Source organism: Cannabis sativa, chromosome 2 (assembly GCF_029168945.1).
Source record: "Cannabis sativa cultivar Pink pepper isolate KNU-18-1 chromosome 2, ASM2916894v1, whole genome shotgun sequence".
NCBI lineage: Eukaryota > Viridiplantae > Streptophyta > Magnoliopsida > Rosales > Cannabaceae > Cannabis > Cannabis sativa.
In genome coordinates this window covers 81687166-81710922 of record NC_083602.1, presented here as the reverse complement: position 1 = coordinate 81710922, position 23757 = coordinate 81687166, and the positions used below count along the sequence as shown (strand labels likewise).

The 23757-nt window shown below is 31.0% G+C and overlaps 1 protein-coding gene across 1 annotated transcript; it reads right to left on the bottom strand.

Annotated features, from left to right (window-relative positions):
* Positions 1–500: 500 nt before the first annotated feature.
* LOC133034545 (uncharacterized) lies at positions 501–23348 on the bottom strand. The gene is made up of 4 exons (XM_061109649.1): positions 23063–23348; positions 22533–22939; positions 22002–22380; positions 501–1054 (listed from the first exon to the last, which is right to left on the bottom strand). Exons 1-4 carry the CDS (start codon positions 23346–23348, stop codon positions 501–503), a joined length of 1626 nt encoding a protein of 541 aa, XP_060965632.1.
* Positions 23349–23757: the final 409 nt, after the last annotated feature.

Genomic DNA, 23757 nt, shown 5'->3' with positions numbered 1-23757 from the left:
ATGTCAGGATTAAGATCATTTGATCTAGGATCAACTAGGTGATATTGAATTGAATAGATATTACGGTAAATTTATCATATCTAATCAAACCTCAATATCGGTCCCTTCCAATGTGTACTCCATACATCTGATACTGGTAAACTTTGCCAATGCCCTGGAAAGGACATAACACTTATCCAAGGTGTAAGTATACTCCATGCATTCTTATTCCGCCCAACAATGTTTGGGAGACCCAAATAGAGACTCCCTTCTAAAGCTTTAGGCATTCCGAGTCTGTCACAAATTTGATTCTGACTTTTAGCAATAGTATTTGGACTAAAAAAGATTGTCGACTTGTGGAAGTTAATTTTCTGTCCTGAAGCATTTTCGGAGACATGAAGCAGATTTAAAATACCCACAGATGCACCGAGTGTTGCTTGGCAAAATAGATAGCTATCATCAACAAAGAGCATGTGCGTAATAGCAGGTGCCCCATGAGCCACACGACATCCTTGTAAAAGCTATTGAGATTCAAATTTCTTGATAAGAGCAGAGAAGCCATGAGCACAGATAATAAAGAGATAAGTGGATAATGGGTCGCCTTGACAAATGCCTCGTGGAGGGAGAATAGGTCCCATTCCGTGGCCATCACGCATAATAGAGTAGCTTACTGATGAAACACAAAACATAATCAACTTTACCCATCGTTCAGCAAATCCCATTTGAAGCATAACAGCACGAAGATAACTCCACTCAACCTGATCATAGGCCTTGCTCATGTCCAATTTAAGATCCATATAGTGTTTCTTGCCTTTTGTTTTCCGTTTGAGATAGTTCATGACTTCAAAAGCAACCATAATATTATTAGAGATGAGGTGTCCAGGGATAAACGCACTTTGAGTATCTGAGATAATAAGATCAATAATACTTCTCATTCGGTTTGCAAGAACTTTAGGAATCAATTTGTAAATGACATTACAAAGAGAAATAGGCCTTAAATCGCCCATTGTAGCAACATTCTTCTTTTTAGGGATTAAAACAAGATTAGTTTCATTCAGCTCTTTTGGGAAGGAGCCTGAATCAAAGAAATCTTAAATAGCTTTAAAGACATCCAACCCGACAGTACTCCAGTGATGTTAAAAAAACCAGGACCCATGCCATCAGTGTTGGAATTATTTTACCAGGATCTTAGATCTACTCACAAGTATGTTGACTAACAACCAAAATATGAACTTCTAAAACGATTATAAGTAAACACATATAAAGTATGAGAAACCTTACATTGGGTGCAGCGGAATAATATGTCTCCTTCCACTCAGATCTCTAACCCTTGTATCCTTTCTGTTGCAGAGTATTATCAAGATCTGAGCCTGAATGTCCTTCTTTGTTGAAACTGGATTCTTCACAGTCTTCCACACTATGATTGAGGTAGTACTTGCTGTGTGTGGGCACTACTCTATCACTTAGGGATTTCGAAACAAAGAAGAAGAAAGAGAGAGAGAGGTGGCGACTCAGGAAATTTCTATGAAAGGAATGAGATGCAAATGTGTTGTGTGTAGTTTCCTGAAGCCTTTACTTTCTATTTATAGAATACCACACAGGGTTAGGGTTGAATTACTTGGCATTAAAATAATAAAACCCATGCATGTGGCCGGCCAAGGAATTTGGAAATAGGCCTCACTTTTGCAACTTTCCTATTTTATCATTTCTGTTTCCCATTTTCTCAAAAACTGACAATTTTCACATTCAACCATATAAATGTCAATTCTAACTATTTAATAACTATAACTAATTATTAAATAACATTGTCATTTATTATATTTATTAATTAGACTAATCAAAGTCTCTTAATTAATAAATATACCCTATAAACTCTTTCTTTACAGTTTCGCCCTTAATAAGTGATAAATTCACAAATAGACATAGTCTAACTTGAGAATTATAATTGATTAATTAAAACCAATTAAATGAGTCTTACAAGTAGTATTGTCTCAACTAGTCTAGGGACCATGGGCCTATATATCTGAGCTTCCAATAAGCAGATCAAGAATTAACCTCTTAAATTCACCGACTTATTAATTCTTCGTTGAATCCATGCATAGAACTTAGAATTGCACTCTCAGCAATATAGAACGCTCTATATGTTCTACCATATAGACACGCTATTAATTATCCATTGTTATAATCTTAATTTGATCAATGATCCTCTATATAGATGATCTACACTGTAAAGGGATTAAATTACCGTAACACCCTACAATGTATTGATGGAATTAATTTTACCAGGATCTTAGATCTACTCACAAGTATGTTGATAAACAACCTAAATATGAACTTCTAAAACGATAATAAATAAACACATATAAAGTATGAGAAACCTTACAGTGGGTGCAGCGGAATAATATGTCTCCTTCCACTCAGATCACTAACCCTTGATTCCTTTCTATTGCAGAGTATAATCAAGATCTGAGTCCAAATGTCCTTCTCTTGGATTTGATCCTTCACAGTCTTCCAATCTATGATAGAGGTACTCTTTGCTGTGTGTGGGCACTACTCTCTCACTAGGGAATTCGAAATTGTATTTCTCTTGTATTGTTGTGTATATTTCAAGAAGAAGAAGAAGAGATGGGCATCTATATATAGAGAAAAGGGAAGCTCAACTTTCTGAAAGAGGCAGTTTCCTGAATTACTGAGTAATTGCTTAATTGCCTTATTTGGTGTGAGCCATCACTTTCCATTTATAGATAACTGCTAGGTTTAGGTTAGTAATTATTTGGCATTAAAATTGAAAATAATATTTGGGAAATACACACACAAGTGGCCGGCCATGGGTGTGATTGGGCCTCACTTGGATTTTGTAGTTTCCACAATTTTATTTCTATTTTCCCAAAAATGCCAATTTTCTAATTCTAACCATTTAAATGCCAAAGCTAATTATTTAATAACTAAAATAGATTTTTAAATAATATTTTCATTTAATATAATTATTAATTAGACATATAGAGTCTCTTAATTAATAAATAAACCTAGAATCTCTTTTCTTTACAATTTCACCCCTGCTTAGTGAAAATTCACAAATTAGACATAGTCTAACTTTTAGATTTATAATTGATTAATCATAAATCAATTATTGAGTCTTACAAACAGTATGGTCTCAACTAGAATGGGGACCATGGATCTATATTGCTGAGCTTCCAATAAGTTGAACCGAATTTACCAAGTAAATTCCCTAACTTATTAATTCCTTGTTGAATCCACTCTTAGAACTTGGAATTGAACTCTCAGACTTATATAGAGCATTCTATATGTTTCACGATATAGATATGCTATCTCATTTAACCATCGTTATAATCTTAATGTGATCAAAGATCCTCTATATAGATGATTTACATCGAGATGGGATAAATTTACCGTTTTCACCCCTCAATGTATTTGGCCCCTTAAAACACTTAGCTACCTGTAAATGATGTTTTAGTGATCTAAGATATAGTCACTGAAACAAGAGCTCATCCATTTACTTCTATTTAGCTAAGCTCGAAGGGAATCATCACTTGACTTCTATACACCAGTAGAAGCTATAGATTCCATATTTATGTTCAGCGCTCCCACTCAGTCATACTATCATGTTCCCAAAATATACGTATCACCCTGACCCAAAAGTAGGCTTAACTAATAAATCAAAGAACATGAATAGCACTCCTGAGATTGAGCCTAAGCATATCAGGATTTAGATTCTTTTAATCTGAGATCAACTAGTGTGTTGACTTGGAAAGATACAACGGTAAGTTTATAATATCTTGTCTAAGTTCAACATCAGTCCAGTCCAATGTATACTCCATACATTCGAAACTAGTATACTTTACCAATGTCCTGGAAAGAACATAACACTTACTCCAAGTGTAAGTATACTTCATCACTGATTATCACATCAGTGTAAATCCAAAACACTGATGAAACAGGGACTTAGTCTTTTGAATCATATAATCACAATCACATTCCACTGTGTTGACAATACTGTAATTGTGAATAAACATATGTTCTGGACTTAACTGATTTTTTGCATATATTGAATATATATATATTAAAGCATAAGCATGTAAAATACATGTTAACATAAACCACTTCAAAACTCTTAAATTGATAACTAATCAGATTGTAATGGGTTTTATTTATAGCACAAAACCCAACAAACTCCCACTTGCACTAACATAAAATAAGTTGTGCATTCTAATCAATCTGTTGTCTTGATCTAGAGATCAAGTGTAGTATATTTGAATCCACCCAAATTTCTGGAACCAGGTTCATAAAACATTATGAAACATCCTTAACTATATGCTTTACTCATCAAGGGATACTGAAATCCTTACTGCTTATTAAGTACATCTGAACAAACAGAGGACATATCTCTCCTATTTTAAAATTTGGAACTGAGATAATGCAGTGTAGAATTTTCTTCAGTAGAATAACTTTCTGGTAATTTTGAATTTACAAAGTTATGTATATCTTCTCTGATGGAGCTTGAATTATTATAGATGGGTTTTTACACTCTTCTAGAATAACTCCTCCACCCCCAGAGTAACCACCATCTCAAATTCTTAATGAATTGGTGTGGATATTAGGATAACTAATATACAGTTCCTTAATATCTAACATATAGGTCACTTTCATAAATCTTTCTTCACTGTCCCCTAATGTTCCTCATTTGGTTACATCTGAGCTCCCACTCAATAATAGGTGTCTGCTTAAAATTACTTTCAACCTCTTACTATTGTTTTGAGGGATATCTTGTTGTGACTTATTATCTTAATATGAAACTGTAAGTTTCTTTAAGATTAAGTCATCAACATAGCAGTCTAGTATTTGAAGTGTAAAATACTTGCTAGAGACTAAGCAATCAAATTGAGATACCATAAAATGTTATGAGGATTAGAAATCTTGACTCAAGTCATTCGAATGGACTATGCAAGAATTCTTCTATCTTATTCTCATAACTCTGATAAGTTATTTCTATCCACGTGAATGGTTAGATTTGCTTTATCAATAGTGTTCTTAAGTTCCTATCACAAGTGTCAACCAAATGAAGATGGGTAAAGAATTTTAAAATTCTCCCACTCAATTAAGGTAGTGTGATACATTATCAAAGAACTTTATTGGTATCATTATCTATTACAACAGTAAATCTAAACTGGAACATATAATCAAGATCAAGGATTTATTCTGATAATAGCTAATTTATTATATTACTTCCATGTTTAAAAATTATGTGTCACGAAGAGTACTATGGAATATAATCCACCCCTAAGTATATAGAGATTATGATCCACCCATAAAGGTTGTAGATATCATGATTCTCTAAGTGTTATAGAGATTATGTGGAGTTGAATATAATCCAGAGTTCATTAGATATAAAAGATCGTTGAACTGTATATTATTCTGAACTTTTCTCCACCCCTATCAGATCAAAAGATCTTTTTATTAAACAAATTCTTAATAATTGTTTTAGAGTTAACAATTCTTCATAAACATAGAAATAATTTCTAGTGTTTATGTAGTAATAACTCTGTAAAGAGTTTATATAACTATAGAATTTGTATCAATAATAAAAACACATACACATACAAATATAATAAATATAATGATTGGTAATTGATGTATAAGATAAAGTAATGAAGCTCAACTCATAGATTGCAATTTATTTAAAAAAAAAACTTAATTATAAATTCAAAAATTATTTGCAACATCATGAGAAAAGAATAGGGAATAAAATCCCAAACTTGAAATCCAAATTGTTTTAAAATTGAAACAATTATTCAAAATTAAATAAATGAGCTTCATCTTTATCTTGGACGAACTCCACCCCTTGGTCCAGCTTTCAAAACCAACTCGCTAAGATAGCACCTGAGTTCAAGCAGCTTGGACTGTAAGGAGAAAAACAAATAAACAAGGTTAGTAGTCCATAATTAATAATCCAAATGGATAATAATTCACTAAAACACATCAGTTTATAGAAAGAAATACCTTGTTTCTTTGCAAGAAGCTTAGGACATTGGGGTTTCCAATGGCCTTTCTCATTGCAGTTGAAACACTTTCCTTTTTAGTGTATCACCAGAAGCAGCAACCTTTTTGTTCTTAGCTGTTTTCACAGCTTGAGCTCGCTTCTTGGTATTTTTCCACTTCTTCTTATTCTTGGGTTTGGAAGTAGAGGCAACGTGTGCCTCAGGATTACTCGTCCCATTACCATTTCCAGAATTTTGAGGTTTACTCCCATTCTTCTTGGGTCCTCAAATCAAATTTTCATATGTCTGAAGGTCATTGACTAACGTGTGAAAGTCTTGTTCCTTCTTATTCATGACATAATTTGATGTATAGGGCAGAAAAGCTGGAGTCAGACTATTCAAGATGAGACTCACTTGAGTTGTCTGATCCATTTCAGCACCATGATTCTGGGCTTCCTGGAAATAACTTGCCATTTGGAGAAGGTGATCACACACATTCTGATGGGGTTCCATCCGTGCGTTGATGAATTTCTTAGTCGCGTCAAAGGGAGACTGGAGTAGCTCAGTTAACTGCGTCATTATTTCTGCAATCGTGACAACGTTAGCAAACCTTGTTTTCAAGGTGTCAACCATGCTGGAAAGCATGAAGTATCGAGCTTTGTTGTTAGCATTCTGCCAACGCTCGAACTTCTCTTTAACAGCTTTGGTTGCATTGTCACCCGGTTGTTCAGGAGACGACTCAGTCAACACAAACAGGGCACTTTCACCTATGAGAGCAATATTAATGTTCTCTTTCCATTTAGGGAAGTTAGATCCATTTTGCTTATTTTCAGTCAACAGTGATAAAATGGGATTTTACATGGCAATTCAGGATACTACAAAATAATGAATAGAAATCAATTATGGTTTAACACAAAATCTTATTCAGAAATTATTAGTACATAGCAAGTACGAATGACAAGAGAAAATACTAAAAACATACAATCCTAAATAATTTCTAAGGTTTTTAACAAACTGATATCAGTGTCCCGTTTAGGCGAGAGTCAAAGCTACCATCCATTGAATAGAGTTGTTAGCTCATCTAAAGTAATAAATATTCTAGCAACCTTTTATTCGATCGCAAAGAGAATCCGACGCTGTCCCGTTTAGGCGAGAGTCAAGGTCATTCCTATTTCATGAGCTCCCACCATTGTTTCATACTTTTGTAATTCTTATACAGTCGCCACCATTAGGGTGATCAATACTAATATAAAAAAAACTTACAAATATACTTATCTTTCGAGATTAAACGGTGCTAACTTGCTAATGAACGTTCCTCCATTAGGGAGGATTACTCACTAAAACAATAGCTATGTAAAACCAACAATGGAGATCGAATATCTTAATGATAATAAAGCTCATTATTGAAAATGTATTTTCTTCTATTATTTATTTATTTTAAATATATATTTATTTAATTAAATTTTAAATTTAGAATAAAAATCTAAATAAAATTTAATTTAATATTTATAAAATTAAACTTAGATGGTTAAGAAAATAAAATGAATTATTTCCATCTTAGTATTAATTTTTCAATAAATTTAAGAAAATTATTTAATTTAAGTTGTATTAATTTAAATTAATTTGCAACTCAAATTTAAATTTTCTATAAAAATATATATTGTATTTCGAAAAATTAAAGTATAAAATTATACAATTCTCGAAATACTTAAAATAAATTAATCTTTACTAGAAAAAATACTTCAAGCATAAATACTATCTATCTAGATTTTCTTTAACTAATTAATTCAATTTCTAATAATAATATATTTTAGTTCTTTTATTTTAAATTAATCATTAAATGAAAAAATTATTGATTTAAGTTGATTCAAAAAATTAATTAAATAAATAATTAATTTACAACTTTAATCTATTTTTCAAGATAAATTCAAAATCTTCTTGCATAATCGAATGCAATTTCGAAAATTGATTAATAAAATAAATAAAATATATTTTTGAAAATTATTCAAATTTAAGTTGTTATAAAAAATTTCTAACTTAAAATAATTTTCTATTTAATTAAATATCATGAAAATAACAATATTTAAGTATTATGATGAAAATCAACTTAGATATTTAATTTTCAATTTAATTAAATGTATTAAATTCAAGAAATAAATAATTAAGTATAGAGAAGGCTTAATTATAGATTTCTAGTTTAATACTAGGAGAAATATTCTTAACTTGAATTGTACCAAAATTAATTATTAAAAAATAAATTTCACAATCAATGATATTTTCCTATTTTAATATTATAAATAATAACTAGTATAGAAATAACTATTTAGAAAATATCTCCATTTAACTAAGTATCTTTTGAAGATTTGGAAAATATCTAATTTAAGTTGTTATAGAAAGAATCTAAAATGAGCAACTTAAAATTTTCCAAATAAAATTTAATTAAATATCAAAATTAAGTGGTAACCACCTAATTTCAGAATATTCCATTTTAAGTTTAAAATCAACTTAAAAAATATCTTAAGAATCTTCAATAACCAATTCCTAGAATTCCTCAACTTCATATTAAATTCAAAAGATATTCAAATTTAAGTTGATAAGGAAAATTAGTTACTAATAACTAATTTATAACTTAAATAGGAATATTTAATGAAGTAAGTTTCAAAAAGAATCTAGTTAGTTAAAATTCTTTATTTAATTAAATACAAGAAAAATACAAATAGTTTATCTAGAAATAATATCTTAAACTAAGAGTGTTTTTCTTAAAATTAACTTTAAAATATTAAAATGAAAATGAATTTCATATATTTTAAAAGTTAATTATGTTGCTAATCAATTTTATCAGGTTAAACTAATTTAATTAACCTAGTACAGTTATTCAAATCAGGCAAATGGGCCTTCACAATTGGGGTAGTTCATGTGAGGGGGATGTTGGAAATTATTTTACCAGGATCTTAGATCTACTCACAAGTATGTTGATTAACACCCTAAATATGAACTTTCTAAAACGATGAAATAAACACATATAAAGTTTAGGAGACCTTACATTGGGTGCAGCGGAATTAAATGACTCCTTCCGTTCAGATATCTAGCCCTTGATTCCTTTCTATAGCAGAGCATTATCAATATCTGAACCTAGATCTCTTTCTCTGAATCTTTGATGCAGAAACTCCTTCTTGGTGAATGTCTTTCTTCACGATCTTCCTCACTATGATTGAGGTATCACTTGCTGTATGTGGGCACTATTCTCACAATAAGAATTTCGAAATTGAAGAGGGAAGGAAGAGAGCAAGGTGGCGGCTAAAGATAGGGAGAGAGAGAGGCTCAGTTTTTTCTGAATGAAAAGTCAGAAGAAAGTGTGTTGAAATTTAGTGTAAATTTCCTGAAGCCTTCACTATCTATTTATAACAATCCACTAGGGCTAGGTTTGAATTATTTGGCATTAAAATAATGAGAATATCAGTTTAAATTTCCTACAAAAGTAGTCGGCCCTATACAAGTGGATTTGGGCCTCACTTTTTGCAATTTTGCAGTTTTATCTTTTCTGCATCTGATTTTCTCAAAAACGCCAATTTTCAAATTCAACCATTTAAATGCCAATTCTAACTATTTAATAACTATAAATAATTATTCAATAATATTGTCATTTATCATATTTATTAATTGAACCATACAAAGTATCATAATTAACAAATATGCCCCTATAAACTCTTTCTTTACAATTTCACCCTTACTTAGTGAAAATTTCACAAATAGACATAGTCTAATTTTAGAATTACAATGGATTAATCAAAACCAATTATATGAGTCTCACAAGCAATATTATCTCAACTAGTTCGGGGACCATGGGTCTATATAACCGAGCTTCCAATAAGTAGATCAAGAATTTAGCACTAAAATTCACTAACTTATTAATTCTTCGTTGAATCCACGCATAGAACTTAGAATTGCACTCTTAGTATATAGAATGCTCTATATGTTCCACCATATAGAAACATCATTAGTTATCCATTGTTATAATCCTAATTTGATCAATGATCCTCTATATGAATGATCTACACTGTAAAGGGATTAGATTACCGTAACACCCTACTATGTATTTTATCCTTAAAACACTTGACCCCGTATAAATGATATTTCAGCTTATGTGAAATGAGTACTCCACCATTTATGTTCGTTTGGTCAAGCTCAAAGGAGATCATCCTTTGCTTACTATTCGCCAGATAGAAGCTATAGATTCCATGTTTATGTTAGCGCTCCCACTCAATTGCACTACCGTGTTCCCAAAATGTACGTATCACCCTGACCTAAAAGTAGGCTTAACTAACAAATCAAAGAACACGAATAGCCTTTCAAGATTGAGCCTAATCATAACAGGATTAAGAACATTTGATCTAGGATCAACTAGGCGATATTGACTTGAACAGATATTACGGTAAGTTTAATAAATCTAAGTCAAAGTTCAATATCGGTCCCTTCCGATGCATACTCCATGCATCCAACCTGAGCTTTACTTTAACCAATGCTCTGGAAAGAACATAGCATTTCTCCAAATGCAAGTAAACTCTTGTTGTAGATTATCATATCAGTAAAACCCTATGTCTGATAAATCTAGGAAACTTTATTCACATAGTCATGTTTACTTTCCAATGTGTTGACGGCACAATAAACAGGATCAAGTATGTGAAAAGGGTTTCAGATGAATTTATACATTATGTACATATAATCATGAAATAAATCATGTGAACCATGCAACATTAAATGTTATTTCTGATCTATATTAATAAGTAAATCTGATTATACTGAAATGAGTTTTATTTAGGGCATAAAACCCAACAAACTCCCACTTGCACTAATATAAAACAAAAAGTGTGTTTCAAATAATCTCAACACCTTGATATACAAATCAAGTGTAGTAGTAGTAAACTCCTCGTAATAGGATCTGAAAGGTTGAATTAACCACAACCTTTCCTCCACTATTACTCTTCCTTAATCACAAAATCATTGATAATGTGAAATTCCTCTCTATATGTCTACTCTCTTGGGATACTGGATTCTATACCTTTGGCAACTACTTTTGGTTAATCAGGAAATTAACACTAGTAGTTAAGGCAATTTGGAATGGTGCCAAAGATGTATAGAACTTTCCTTAGACTGAATAAGTACCTTTCCTGCAACTTTAACATTCAGTCCCTTCCTGGTAGACCTAGAGACTTCAGATAGGTTTTTACACTTCTCCAAAATCACTATTCCACCCCCAGAGTAATCACCATCTTATCAGAAAGATTTTCTAGCACAAAGGCAAATTTCAAAATCTAGTGTGGTGTAGTCTAAGAGTTTTAAACACACTCTTATAGACTAACATATATTTCCTCTTCTTAATCTTAAGATTTACTTGATTGTCTTCCAATGTTCTTCTCCTGGATTAATCTGATACCTACTCATTACTCCCACTCAACAGCAGGTGTCTGGTCTAAGGCATACAAAAGCATATCTAAGACCTCTCACTGTTGATTTAAGAATTTCTTTCATGGCTTTATCTTTTCTGGAATAGTTGAGACTTTTCCTTAGATAAATAAAATCTATGCCTAAGAAGTTGTGAAGCTTCTATAGATTGCCATTAGAAAGAAAATGCTTCAGCATCTTACTAAAGTAAGTTGCTTGCATTAGAGTAAGTAATTACCAGGTATACCACAAGCCATAGGTTTAGATAAACTCAAACCTATAATACTAGGAACAGGAAGTTTTGTTAAGTCCATTGAATAGACATACACGAAATTTCCTTTTTATGTCCTTGTAATAGAAAGTTTAGGTTACTCCATGTGAATGGATTAAACCATAGTTCTATTGGCTTTTCTTCTTAGTTTCTTATCTTGACAATCCATTACTTGTTTAAACTCATAATGGATTTTAATCACTAGTGTCTCCCAAGTCATGAGAAGGTGAGTTCCTAGAAACTCTCCCACTACAACAAGGTACCGTGAATTATGTCTAAGAAAACTAAATGGTATTGATCTCTTCGGTTGTGACAAGACAACAGAGGTAGTGGGATCATCATATGTCAAATAAGATGATAGAACACTTTTGGAATCAAGAATTAAATATCTCCTTTATTTTAAGACTTAGTCATTATCTTAGAAAAGTAGTATTTGTTTAAATAAACACTTTCTTATCTATTGACTATGGGATGGTCCACCCCTAATCACTTAGAATAGCTAACAAACCATGGTTAACAGTTCTAGCTTTTCTTAAGATTTTGATTAGGTCATCCATGAATCTAGTAATGATTTACATTAAGTATACAACCATTACATCATTCTGAAATTGTATTACCATAGAAGGTCTTAGGCAACGACTTGTAACTAATCATCAAGATGCAACTCGAAATTTCTGGGGAGGTAAGTTCGGATATAATTCAAAAATCAATTTAATGATCTTTGAACTGCATATCTACTACCTATTTCTCCACCCCTATCAGTTCGCAAGATCTTTAACCACTTACCTTAATGAAATTTTTCAAACATTTCAAATTTCTTTGCTAAAAGGTATAATCTAGAGTTATCGTTTTAAGAATACAACGAAAAACTCATATCCACCCCTGAATGTACATCCATCTGCGAATGAGATGAACTACTTTCAGTGGATATAGGCATATTAACTCTTTGCAGAGATTGATCTTGTCAAATCCACTATGAACAAGATACAAATGTCATAGATTAAAAAAAATGTGGTAGTGTCTTTTGATGACTTAGGTTTAGTTACATCAAAGAATTCTTAGAATAGTGCAAGTGGATCCTGGTCACAGAATACCTAACTCATATTCCATACAGTTTGAATCCATTAATAGAAGATGGATATTAAACCCTTGTGAAGGTGTAATTGTATTGCATCCTGGAATTAGAAATATAAGAAAATTTCAGTTTGGAATCTAAAATTAAAGTCAATGATTTAAATTTATACCAAATATAATGAGTAATTCTATCTTGGACCACCACTACTAATATAAACTCTAAGTCAGATTTGCCCATACAAGTAGGAGATTTCTAAGATTGAGGATTTATATCAATTGGGAATAGAATTTCGGGATTATAATCATATGCGTCATTTAATTTCTTAAGAGAAAATATAGAATGACATGAAATGATTTATAGACCATTCATCCAATGATATGTTATTGAGCTAATTCGAAATGAATAAGCTAAGAGGAATTAGGATAATTTCATTGTTAAATAAGAATCCAACAATGCTTCGATTAGCGAAAGTCAAAGTAATCTTATTTATACAATCTTCTTGTTTCATATCGTAAAAATACTAGTCTAAGGTTTCATCAATTGATGAACAACTAGATGTTGCATATACAATATTTATCTTTCGAGATCTAACACTATTATGTATGTCTAATGGTGAAAATCCACTAGGGATTTATCTCATTAGATAAACAAACCAAGTTAGACCAACAATGAAGATTCGAAATTAAACTACAACTTAATAACAGAAAATAACATGGTTTAATATAAATTCATACACAATTAAAAAATTATAAACATATAGCAAGTAGGAATGACAAGTGAAAATACTAAAACATACAATCCTAAATAATTTCCAAGGTTTTCAACAAACTGATATCAGTGTCCCGTTTAGGCGAGAGTCAAAGCTACCATCCATTGAATAGAGTTGTCAGCTCATCTAAAATGTTAAACATTCTAGCAACCTTTTATTCGATCAAGATTGGAATTCAGCGTTGTCCCGTTTAGGCGAGAGTCAAGGCAATTCTATCTTATGAGCTTCCACCATTGTTTCGCAATTTGCATGTCAAATATGGTCGCCATCATTAGGGTGATCCATACCATATAAAACACTTACAAACTACTTATCTTTCAAGATTAAACGGTGCGAAATTGCTAATGAACGTTCCTCCATTAGGGAGGATTACTCACTAAAACAAACGCGATGTAAAACCAACAATGGAGATCTAATATCTTAATAATAAAGCTCATTATTTAAAGAGAGTTGTATTTTCTTTGATTCTCTTTATTTAATCTATTTATTTTAAATATATATTTATTTAATTAAAATTTCCAATTTAGAATGAAAAATTCTAAATATAAATTTTAATTTAATATTTATAAATTTTACTTAGATGGATATGAAAATAATATGAATTATTTCCATCTTAGTAATAATTTCCAATAAATATTTAGAAAAATATTCAATTTAAGTTGTTACAAAATTAATTTAAATTAATTTACAACTCAAATTTAATTTTCTATAAATATATATTGCATTTCGAAAAATTAAAGTATTCAAGGATACAATTTTCGAAAATACATGTTAAAATAAAAAATTAATCTTGGAAAAATTATTCTAATTTAATGTTGGCCCAAAATTAATTAATAAAATTAATTTACAACAAAAAATATAATTTTCCTATTTAATTAAATATATATAAGAAAAATTTCAAATATTTAAGTATGATGATGAAAATCAACTTAAATATTAATTTTCTATTTAATTAAATACACTAGAAAAATACTTCAAGCAAAAATATCACCTATCTAGATTTTTCTTTGACTAATTAATTAAATTTCTAATAAAATATATTTTACTTCATTTATTTTAATTAATCATTAAATGAAAAAATCATTGATTTAAGTTGGTCCAAAATTAAAATAAATAATTTACAACTTTAATCTATTTTTCAAATAAAATTCGAAATTCCAGCATTTAAGAAATGCAATTTCGAAAATTGATTAATAAAATAAAGGAAAAATATATATATTGAAAATTATTTAAATTTAGCTGAAAAAATAAATTTCAACTAAAAATAATTTTCTATTTAATGAAGTGTCATGAAAAAGAAATATATAAGTATCATGATGAAAATCAACTTAGATATTTAATTTTCAAATTAATTAAATGTATTAAATTCAAGAAATAAATAATTAAGTGTAGAGAAGGCTTAATTATTAATCTCTAGTTTAATACTAGGAAAAAATATACTTAAAATAAATTGTACCAAAATTAATTATTTAAATAATTAATTTCACAATGTATAATATTTTCCTATTTAATATTAGAAATAATAAGTAGTATAGAAATAACTATCTAGAAAATATCTTATTTGACTAAGTATCTTTTCCACAAAATTTAAAAATATATCTAATTTAAGTTGTATTAGAAAAAATCTAGAACTTAAATATTTTCAAATTTAAATTTAATTAAATATCAAAAATTAAGTTGTAACCACTTAATTTAAAAATATTCCATTTTAAGTTAATATTCGAAAAGATATTAACTTAAAAAACTATCTAAAGAATCTTAATAACCAATGCCTAAAATTCCTCAAGTTAATTTTGAAATTTTAAATCCAAAAGATATTCAGATTTAAGTTGGTTAGTTATAGATAACTAAATATCAACTTAAATAGGAATATTTAATGAAAATTTTAAATTAAGCTGCAGAAAGAATCTAGATGGTTATAATTCCATATTTAATTAAATACAAGAAAATACATATAGTTTAGCTTAGAATAAAAATTCTTTAAACTATATTTTTCTTAAATTAATTTCAAAATAAATGAAATTAATTATGTTGCTAATCAATTTTATTAGGTTAAACTAGTTTAATTAACCTAGCACAGTTATTCAAATCAGGCAAATGGGCCTTCACAATTGGGGTGGTTCATGTGAGGGGGTGCTGGGTTCAGTATGTCGTACCCACTACTATGGCTCCCAACTCTCACACAAGGCCCAAAAGAGAGGAATTTAACCTTAAAATGAACAACTGTTATTAATTGAATAGGCCCAAAAACTAAATGGTCCTAAATAAAATCTATCAAGAACTATGACATTTTATTTAGCAACAACAACCTATGTGCATCTATAATAAAATTAAATACATAGGCTCACACAAGCACGCTTTGGATGGGTGCTATCATGTTGCTAGGTCATACACAGATGAAAGAAGATTGTGAATATACCTGTTACAAATTATTTACTTGACCAAGGGAGCCATCAGATCATTAGATCTGGCAAAAAGTTAACCATGGCTATTTGCAATCAAGCAATAATAGGTTTTGAAAACTTACAAACAAGCTAAAACACATACTCCTGCAACAAGGTTAGCTGGATAGTTGGATGTAAGATTTATTTAATTTTAAATAAATAATTTCGATCTTCCTCACTATGATTGAGGTATCACTTGCTGTGTGTGGGCACTATTCTAACAATAAGAATTTCGAAATTGAAGAGGGAAGGAAGAGAGCAAGGTGGCGGCTAAAGATAGGGAGAGAGAGAGGCTCAGTTTTTTCTGAATGAAAAGTCAGAAGAAAGTGTGTTGAAATTTAGTGTAAATTTCTTGAAACCTTCACTATCTATTTATAGCATTCCACTAGGGTTAGGTTTGAATTATTTGGCATTAAAATAATGAAAATATCAGTTTAAATTTCCTACAAAAGTGGCCGGCCCTATACAAGTGGATTTGGGCCTCACTTTTTGCAATTTTGCAGTTTTATCTTTTCTGCATCTGATTTTCTCAAAAAGGCAAATTTTCAAATTCAACAATTTAAATGCCAATTCTAACTATTTAATAACTATAAATAATTATTAAATAATATTTTCATTTATCATATTTATTAATTGAACCATACAAAGTATCATAATTAACAAATATGCCCCTATAAACTCTTTCTTTACAATTTCGCCCTTACTTAGTGAAAATTTCACAAATAGACATAAACTAATTTTAGAATTACAATTGATTAATCAAAACTAATTATATGAGTCTTACAAGCAATATTATCTCAACAAGTGCGGGGACCATGGGTCTATATAACCGAGCTTCCAATAAGTAGATCAAGAATTTAGCACTAAAATTCACTAACTTATTAATTCTTCGTTGAATCCACGCATAGAACTTAGAATTGCACTCTCAGTATATAGAATGCTCTATATGTTCCACCATATAGACGCATCATTAGTTATCCATTGTTATAATCCTAATTTGATCAATGATCCTCTATATGAATGATCTACACTGTAAAGGGATTAGATTACCGTAACACCCTACTATGTATTTTATCCTTAAAATACTTGACCCCGTATAAATGATATTTCAGCTTATGTGAAATGAGTACTCCACCATTTATGTTCGTTTGGTCAAGCTCGAAGGAGATCATCCTTTGCTTACTATTCGCCAGATAGAAGCTATAGATTCCATGTTTATGTTAGCGCTCCCACTCAATTGCACTACCGTGTTTCCAAAATGTACGTATCACCCTGACCTAAAAGTAGGCTTAACTAACAAATCAAAGAACACGAATAGCCTTTCAAGATTGAGCCTAATCATAACAGGATTAAGAACATTTGATCTAGGATCAACTAGGCGATATTGACTTGAATAGATATTACGGTAAGTTTAATAAATCTAGGTCAAAGTTCAATATCGGTCCCTTCCGATGCATACTCCATGCATCCAACCTGAGCTTTACTTTAACCAATGCTCTGGAAAGAACATAGCATTTCTCCAAATGCAAGTAAACTCTTGTTGTAGATTATCATATCAGTAAAACCCTATGTCTGATAAATCTAGGAAACTTTATTCACATAGTCATGTTTACTTTCCAATGTGTTGACAGCACAATAAACAGGATCAAGTATGTGAAAAGGGTTTCAGATGAATTTATACATTATGTACATATAATCATGAAATAAATCATGTGAACCATGCAACATTAAATGTTATTTCTGATCTATATTAATAAGTAAATCTGATTATATTGAAATGAGTTTTATTTAGGGCATAAAACTCAACAGGGGAGTTGGGTTCAGTATGTCATACCCACTTCTATTGGCCCCCATCTCTCACACAAGGCCCAAAAGAGAGGAATTTAACCTTAAAATAAATAACTGTTATTAATTGAATAGGTTCAAAAACTAAATGGACCTAAATAAAATCTATCAGGGTGTGACATTTTATTTAGCAACAACCTATATGCATCTATAATAAAATAAATATATAGGCTCACACAGGCACACACAGATTTGGATGGACCCTATCATGTTACTAGGTCATACACAGATGAAAGAAGAATGTAAAATTTACCTGTTACAAATTATTTACTTGACCTATTGACAATTGAACCATGGGTTAAAATCAGATCATTGGATCTGTCAACAAGTTAACCATGGCAATTTAGATCAAACAATAATAGGTTTTAGAAAAAAACTTACAAACAATCTAAAACATATACTCCTGCAACAAGTTAGATTGGATAGTTGGATGTAGGATTTATTTAATTTTAAATAATTATATTTTGAAAATAATTAAATAATAATAAAATATATTCGGATTTTTAAATGAAATAAAATAATATTTAAAATTAAACCTACAATTTTGAAAAATTAAGTTTCAAGTAACCTAAATATCATTTCAAAAAAAATTTGCTAACCTCCTTTTAAATTTCATGTTATTTTATAAATTAAATATTCAATAAAATAAAAAATGATAAATACATACCCTTTTCTCATTTTATAATTGAATTTAAGAAAAAAATCACAAAATTTAAAAGTTAGCAAAAATATCTTATTTCCTTTTAGAATACCATGATTATAGTAAACTTATTTTAAATCTAAATAAGGTCAAATTACTTAAAATAGAATATTTTATAAAAGGAATTTAATATCTGACCTTAGATTTAAAATTAAGATGAAATAATCAAATTTTAAAAATCAAAAATAAGAAAAGAGGTAAGCAAAAATTGATTTTTACCTATTTTCAAAATCAAATTACACTAATATCTAAAATTAATTTTAAAAAATCAAATTAATTTATTTCTGATAATTAGATTTGAAATATGAAAATTAAAAATCAAAATACAAAACTACACAAAAAATCAGAAGTTAATTCCATGAAATAGCATGAAAAATCGAAGAAAATGAAAAAAAAAATAGCAAGCTGTACGGTTGGTATGCACAGCATACCACACGCGCGCGCACAAGGGGAGGGCAGCCGAGTTTCCACGGCGCTGGGAGGCTGCAAGCAGCCATTCCGCGCACGTGGGAAGGGTGATCGCCATCCTGTTTTTTTCGATTTTCAAATTTTCATAACTAATTCAAATAAAATCGAAATTGAGTTCTGTAAAAAAAAGTAAATTGCTTACTTTTTTCAAAACTATCCAATAAAAAAAATTCCAGAAACGAAAATTCAATTCTTTTTCCCAGAATTTCACAAACATTAATCAATCATCAATACAACACACAAAACAACATGATACCATCCAAATCACAAACAAATCATTTTAAGTCCAAATTTCTTGCAAGCAAATCAATTAACTTGGCTCTGATACCAGTTGTTGGAATTAATTTTACCAGGATCTTAGATCTACTCACAAGTATGTTGATAAACAACCTAAATATGAACTTCTAAAATGATAATAAATAAACACATATGAAGTATGAGAAACCTTACAATGGGTGCAGCGGAATAATATGTCTCCTTCCACTCAGATCTCTAACCCTTGATTCCTTTCTGTTGCAGAGTATAATCAAGATCTGAGTCTGAATGTCCTTCTCTTGGATTTGATCCTTCACAGTCTTCCAATCTATGATTGAGGTACTGTTTTATGTGTGTGGGCACTACTCTCTCACTAGGGAATTCGAAATTATATTTCTCTTGTATTGTTGTGTATATTTCAAGAAGAAGAAGAAGGGATGGGTGGCTATATATAGAGAAAAGGGAAGCTCAACTTTCTGAAAGAGGCAGTTTCCTGAATTACTGAGTAATTGCTTAATTGTCTTATTTGGTGTGAGCCATCACTTTCCATTTATAGATAACTGCTAGGTTTAGGTTAGTAATTATTTGGCACTAAAATTGAAAATAATATTTGGGAAACACACACACAAGTGGCCGGCCATGGGTGTGATTGGGCCTCACTTGGATTTTGCAGTTTCCACAATTTTATTTCTATTTTCCCAAAAATGCCATTTTCTAATTCTAACCCATTTAAATGTCAAAACTAATTATTTAATAACTAAAATAGATTATTAAATAATATTGTCATTTAATATAATTATTAATTAGACATATAGAGTCTCTTAATTAATAAATAAGCCTAGAATCTCTTTTCTTTACAATTTCACCCCTGCTTAGTGAAAATTCACAAATTAGACATAGTCTAACTTTTAAATTTATAATTGATTAATCATAAATCAATTATTGAGTCTCACAAACAGTATGGTCTCAACTAGAATGGGGACCATGGATCTATATTGCTGAGCTTCCAATAAGTTGAACCGAATTTACCAAGTAAATTCCCTAACTTATTAATTCCTTGTTGAATCCACTCTTAGAACTTGGAATTGAACTCTCAAACTTATATAGAGCATTCTATATGTTTCACGATATAGATATGCTATCTTATTTAACCATCGTTATAATCTTAATGTGATCAAAGATCCTCAATATAGATGATTTACATCGAGATGGGATAAATTTACCGTTTTCACCCCTCAATGTATTTGGCCCCTTAAAACACTTAGCTACCTGTAAATGATGTTTTAGTGATCTAAAATATAGTCACTGAAACAAGAGCTCATCCATTTACTTCTATTTAGCTAAGCTCGAAGGGAATCATCACTTGACTTGTATACACCAGTAGAAGCTATAGATTCCATATTTATGTTCAGCGCTCCCACTCAGTCATACTATCATGTTCCCAAAATATACGTATCACCCTGACCCAAAAGTAGGCTTAACTAATAAATCAAAGAACATGAATAGCACTCCTGAGATTGAGCCTAAGCATATCAGGATTTAGATTCTTTTAATCTTAAGATCAACTACTGATACTGACTTGGAAAGATATATATAACGGTAAGTTTGTAATATCTTAACTTAGTTGCACTATCGGTCCAGTTCAATGTATACTCCATACATTCGAAACTAGTATACTTTACTAATGTCCTGGAAAGAACATAACACTTACTCCAAGTGTAAGTACACATCATCGCTGATTATCACATTAGTGTAAATCCAATAACACTGATCAAACAAGGACTTAGTCTTTTGAATCATATAATCATAATCACATTCCACTGTGTTGACAATACTGTAATTGTGAATAAACATATGTTCTGGACTTAACTAATTTTGTGCATATATTGAATATATATATTAAACCATAAGCATGTAAAATACATGTTAACATAAACCACTTCAAAACTCTTAAATTGATAACTAATCAGATTGTAATGGGTTTTATTTAGGGCACAAAACCCAACATGTATTTTATCCTTAAAACACTTAACCCCGTATAAATGATATTTCAGCTAAGTGCAATGAGTACTCCACCAATTATTTTCGTTTGGTTAAGCTCGAAGGAAATCATCCTTTACTTTCTATTCGCCAGATAGAAGCTGTAAATTCCATATTTATGTTAGCGCTCCCACTCAATTGTACTACCGTGTTCCCAAAATGTACGTATTACCCTGACTCAAAAGTAGGCTTAACTAACAAATCAAAGAACACGAATAACACTCTTGAGATTGAACCTAATCATATCAGGATTAAGATCATTTGATCTAGGATCAACTAGGTGATATTGAATTGAATAGATATTACGGTAAGTTTAATAAATCTATGTCAAAGTTCAATATCGATCCATTCTGATGCATACTCCATGCATCCAACCCAAGCTTTACTTTAACCAATGTTCTGGAAAGAGCATAGCATTTCTCCAAATGCAAGTAAACTCTACTGTAGATTGTCATATCAGTAAAACCCCAGTGTTCTGATAAATCTAGGAATCTTTAATCACATAGTCATGTTTACTTTCCACTGTGCTGACAACACAATAAACATGATCAAGTATGTGAAAAGGGTTTGGATGAATTTATAAATCAAATAGACAAATAATTGATAAGGTGAACCAAAACATACAAAAATGAATGAAAAATACTTCTGTTTCTTTATTGACATTGAATAATGTGGATTACATTGAAATGGAGTTTTATTTAGGGCATAAAACCCAACAATCAGGACCAGGAGCTTTATCTGGGTGCATTTGGAACAAAGCAAGTTTCACCTCCTCACATGAAACCGGTTTCAAAAGCTCTTCATTTTGACTACCACTAACAATGCAATTAATCTCACTAATCACCAAAGCATTTTCCGAACAACTAGTAGTATAAAGATCAATAAAATAATTGACAATAACTTGATCAAGTCCAGCTTCCCAATCGGTCCAAACACCATCAGAATTTTGGAGTTGACGGATTTGATTGTTTCTTTTCCTAGCACTTGCAGAAGCATGAAAGTACTTGGTATTTTTATCGCCATAGTGGAGCCAAAATTGTTTCGATCGTTGTTTCCAGTAAATGTCTTGCTGAGCCAAAAGCTCAAAATAATTATTCTGTTCGCTTTCAAATCAGTATACGAGAACGAATTTGACTGGCTTTTCATTCTCGACATGTGCTTTTTACTTTGAGCAATATGATACTTGAAGTTCCCTAAGTTCTCCCTTCCCTAATCTTCCAATTGATCAGAGCAATTTTTAATTCTGACGGATATAGGTACGCCTTGTGAATTAGCCCAGCAATCTTCAATCAACTGAGAATAAATGGGTTCACGAGACCATACATTTTTGTATCTAAAGCAGTGAAAAGGGGCAGCCTGAGATATGGTTTCGGGTTGCAAGAAAATAGGTGCATGATCAAAACAGGTATAGCCAATATTGGTAAGAGTCGAGTGATTAAAAATATCCAGCCATTCATGTGTTACAGTAGCTTTGTCCAGCCTAATCTCAATGCAATGGTCAGTACCTTTTCCGCGTTCCCAAGTAAAGGGATAACGTCTAAGCTCCAAGTCGATAAGATGACAATCATCAAGGGCTGATTGAAAACCAGATATTAGTGCAGAAGGATATGGGCGGCCTCCTTTCTTCTCGTCATTACTTGCAATATTGTTAAAATCTCCAATAACACACCATGGAAGTGGTGATTCATAAGAAAGATTTCAAAGAAGCTGCTAAGTTCTATGCCGCAGTTGTCGGTTAGGTTCCCCATACAAACCGGTTAACCTCCACACTCTCATACCTTGAATACTTACCTCCAAGTCGATATGGTGTTGGGAGAAGCCCAACATCTTAGCTTCATCATTCAATCTCCAGAACATAGCAAGTCCTCCTTTTCTACCATTTACATCAACAGAAAAAGCCCCCTCAAAGCCAAGTATAACACGTACACGGTCCACCAACTCTTTAGTGCAAAGAGTTTCACACAAGAAAAGGAATTTGGGCTTCTTTTGAAAACAAATATCTTCCAGGAACTGAATGGCCCATGGGTTCCCAAGCCCACGACAGTTCCAACTCAGACTACTCATAATGTTTGGTGGGCTTGGACACCAGCACCCACCTGTTCCCCGTTTTTTGAAATTACCTCTGATTCTTCCCCATTTGCATTTATGTCATATTCCATATCCTCCACTATAGGCTCAGTGGGCCCATTGTTATTAGTTAGCCCAAGGCGCCTCCTTTTAAGTTCAGAAATTGATAATTCCATATCAGAGGAGAATAAAGCAGTATTCTCTTTGACCAGTATAACTGGCTCATTTAAAGCCATATTTGACTTTATATTAACAAAACCCAAATCAAGAGCAGCATCCTTCCCATTATAATGCAAATTGCCATATTGATTATGTTGAATATTGTTAGGTTTTATGCCCTAAATAAAACTCCATTTCAATGTAATCTATTTTATTCAACATCAATAAAGAAACTGAAGTATTTTTC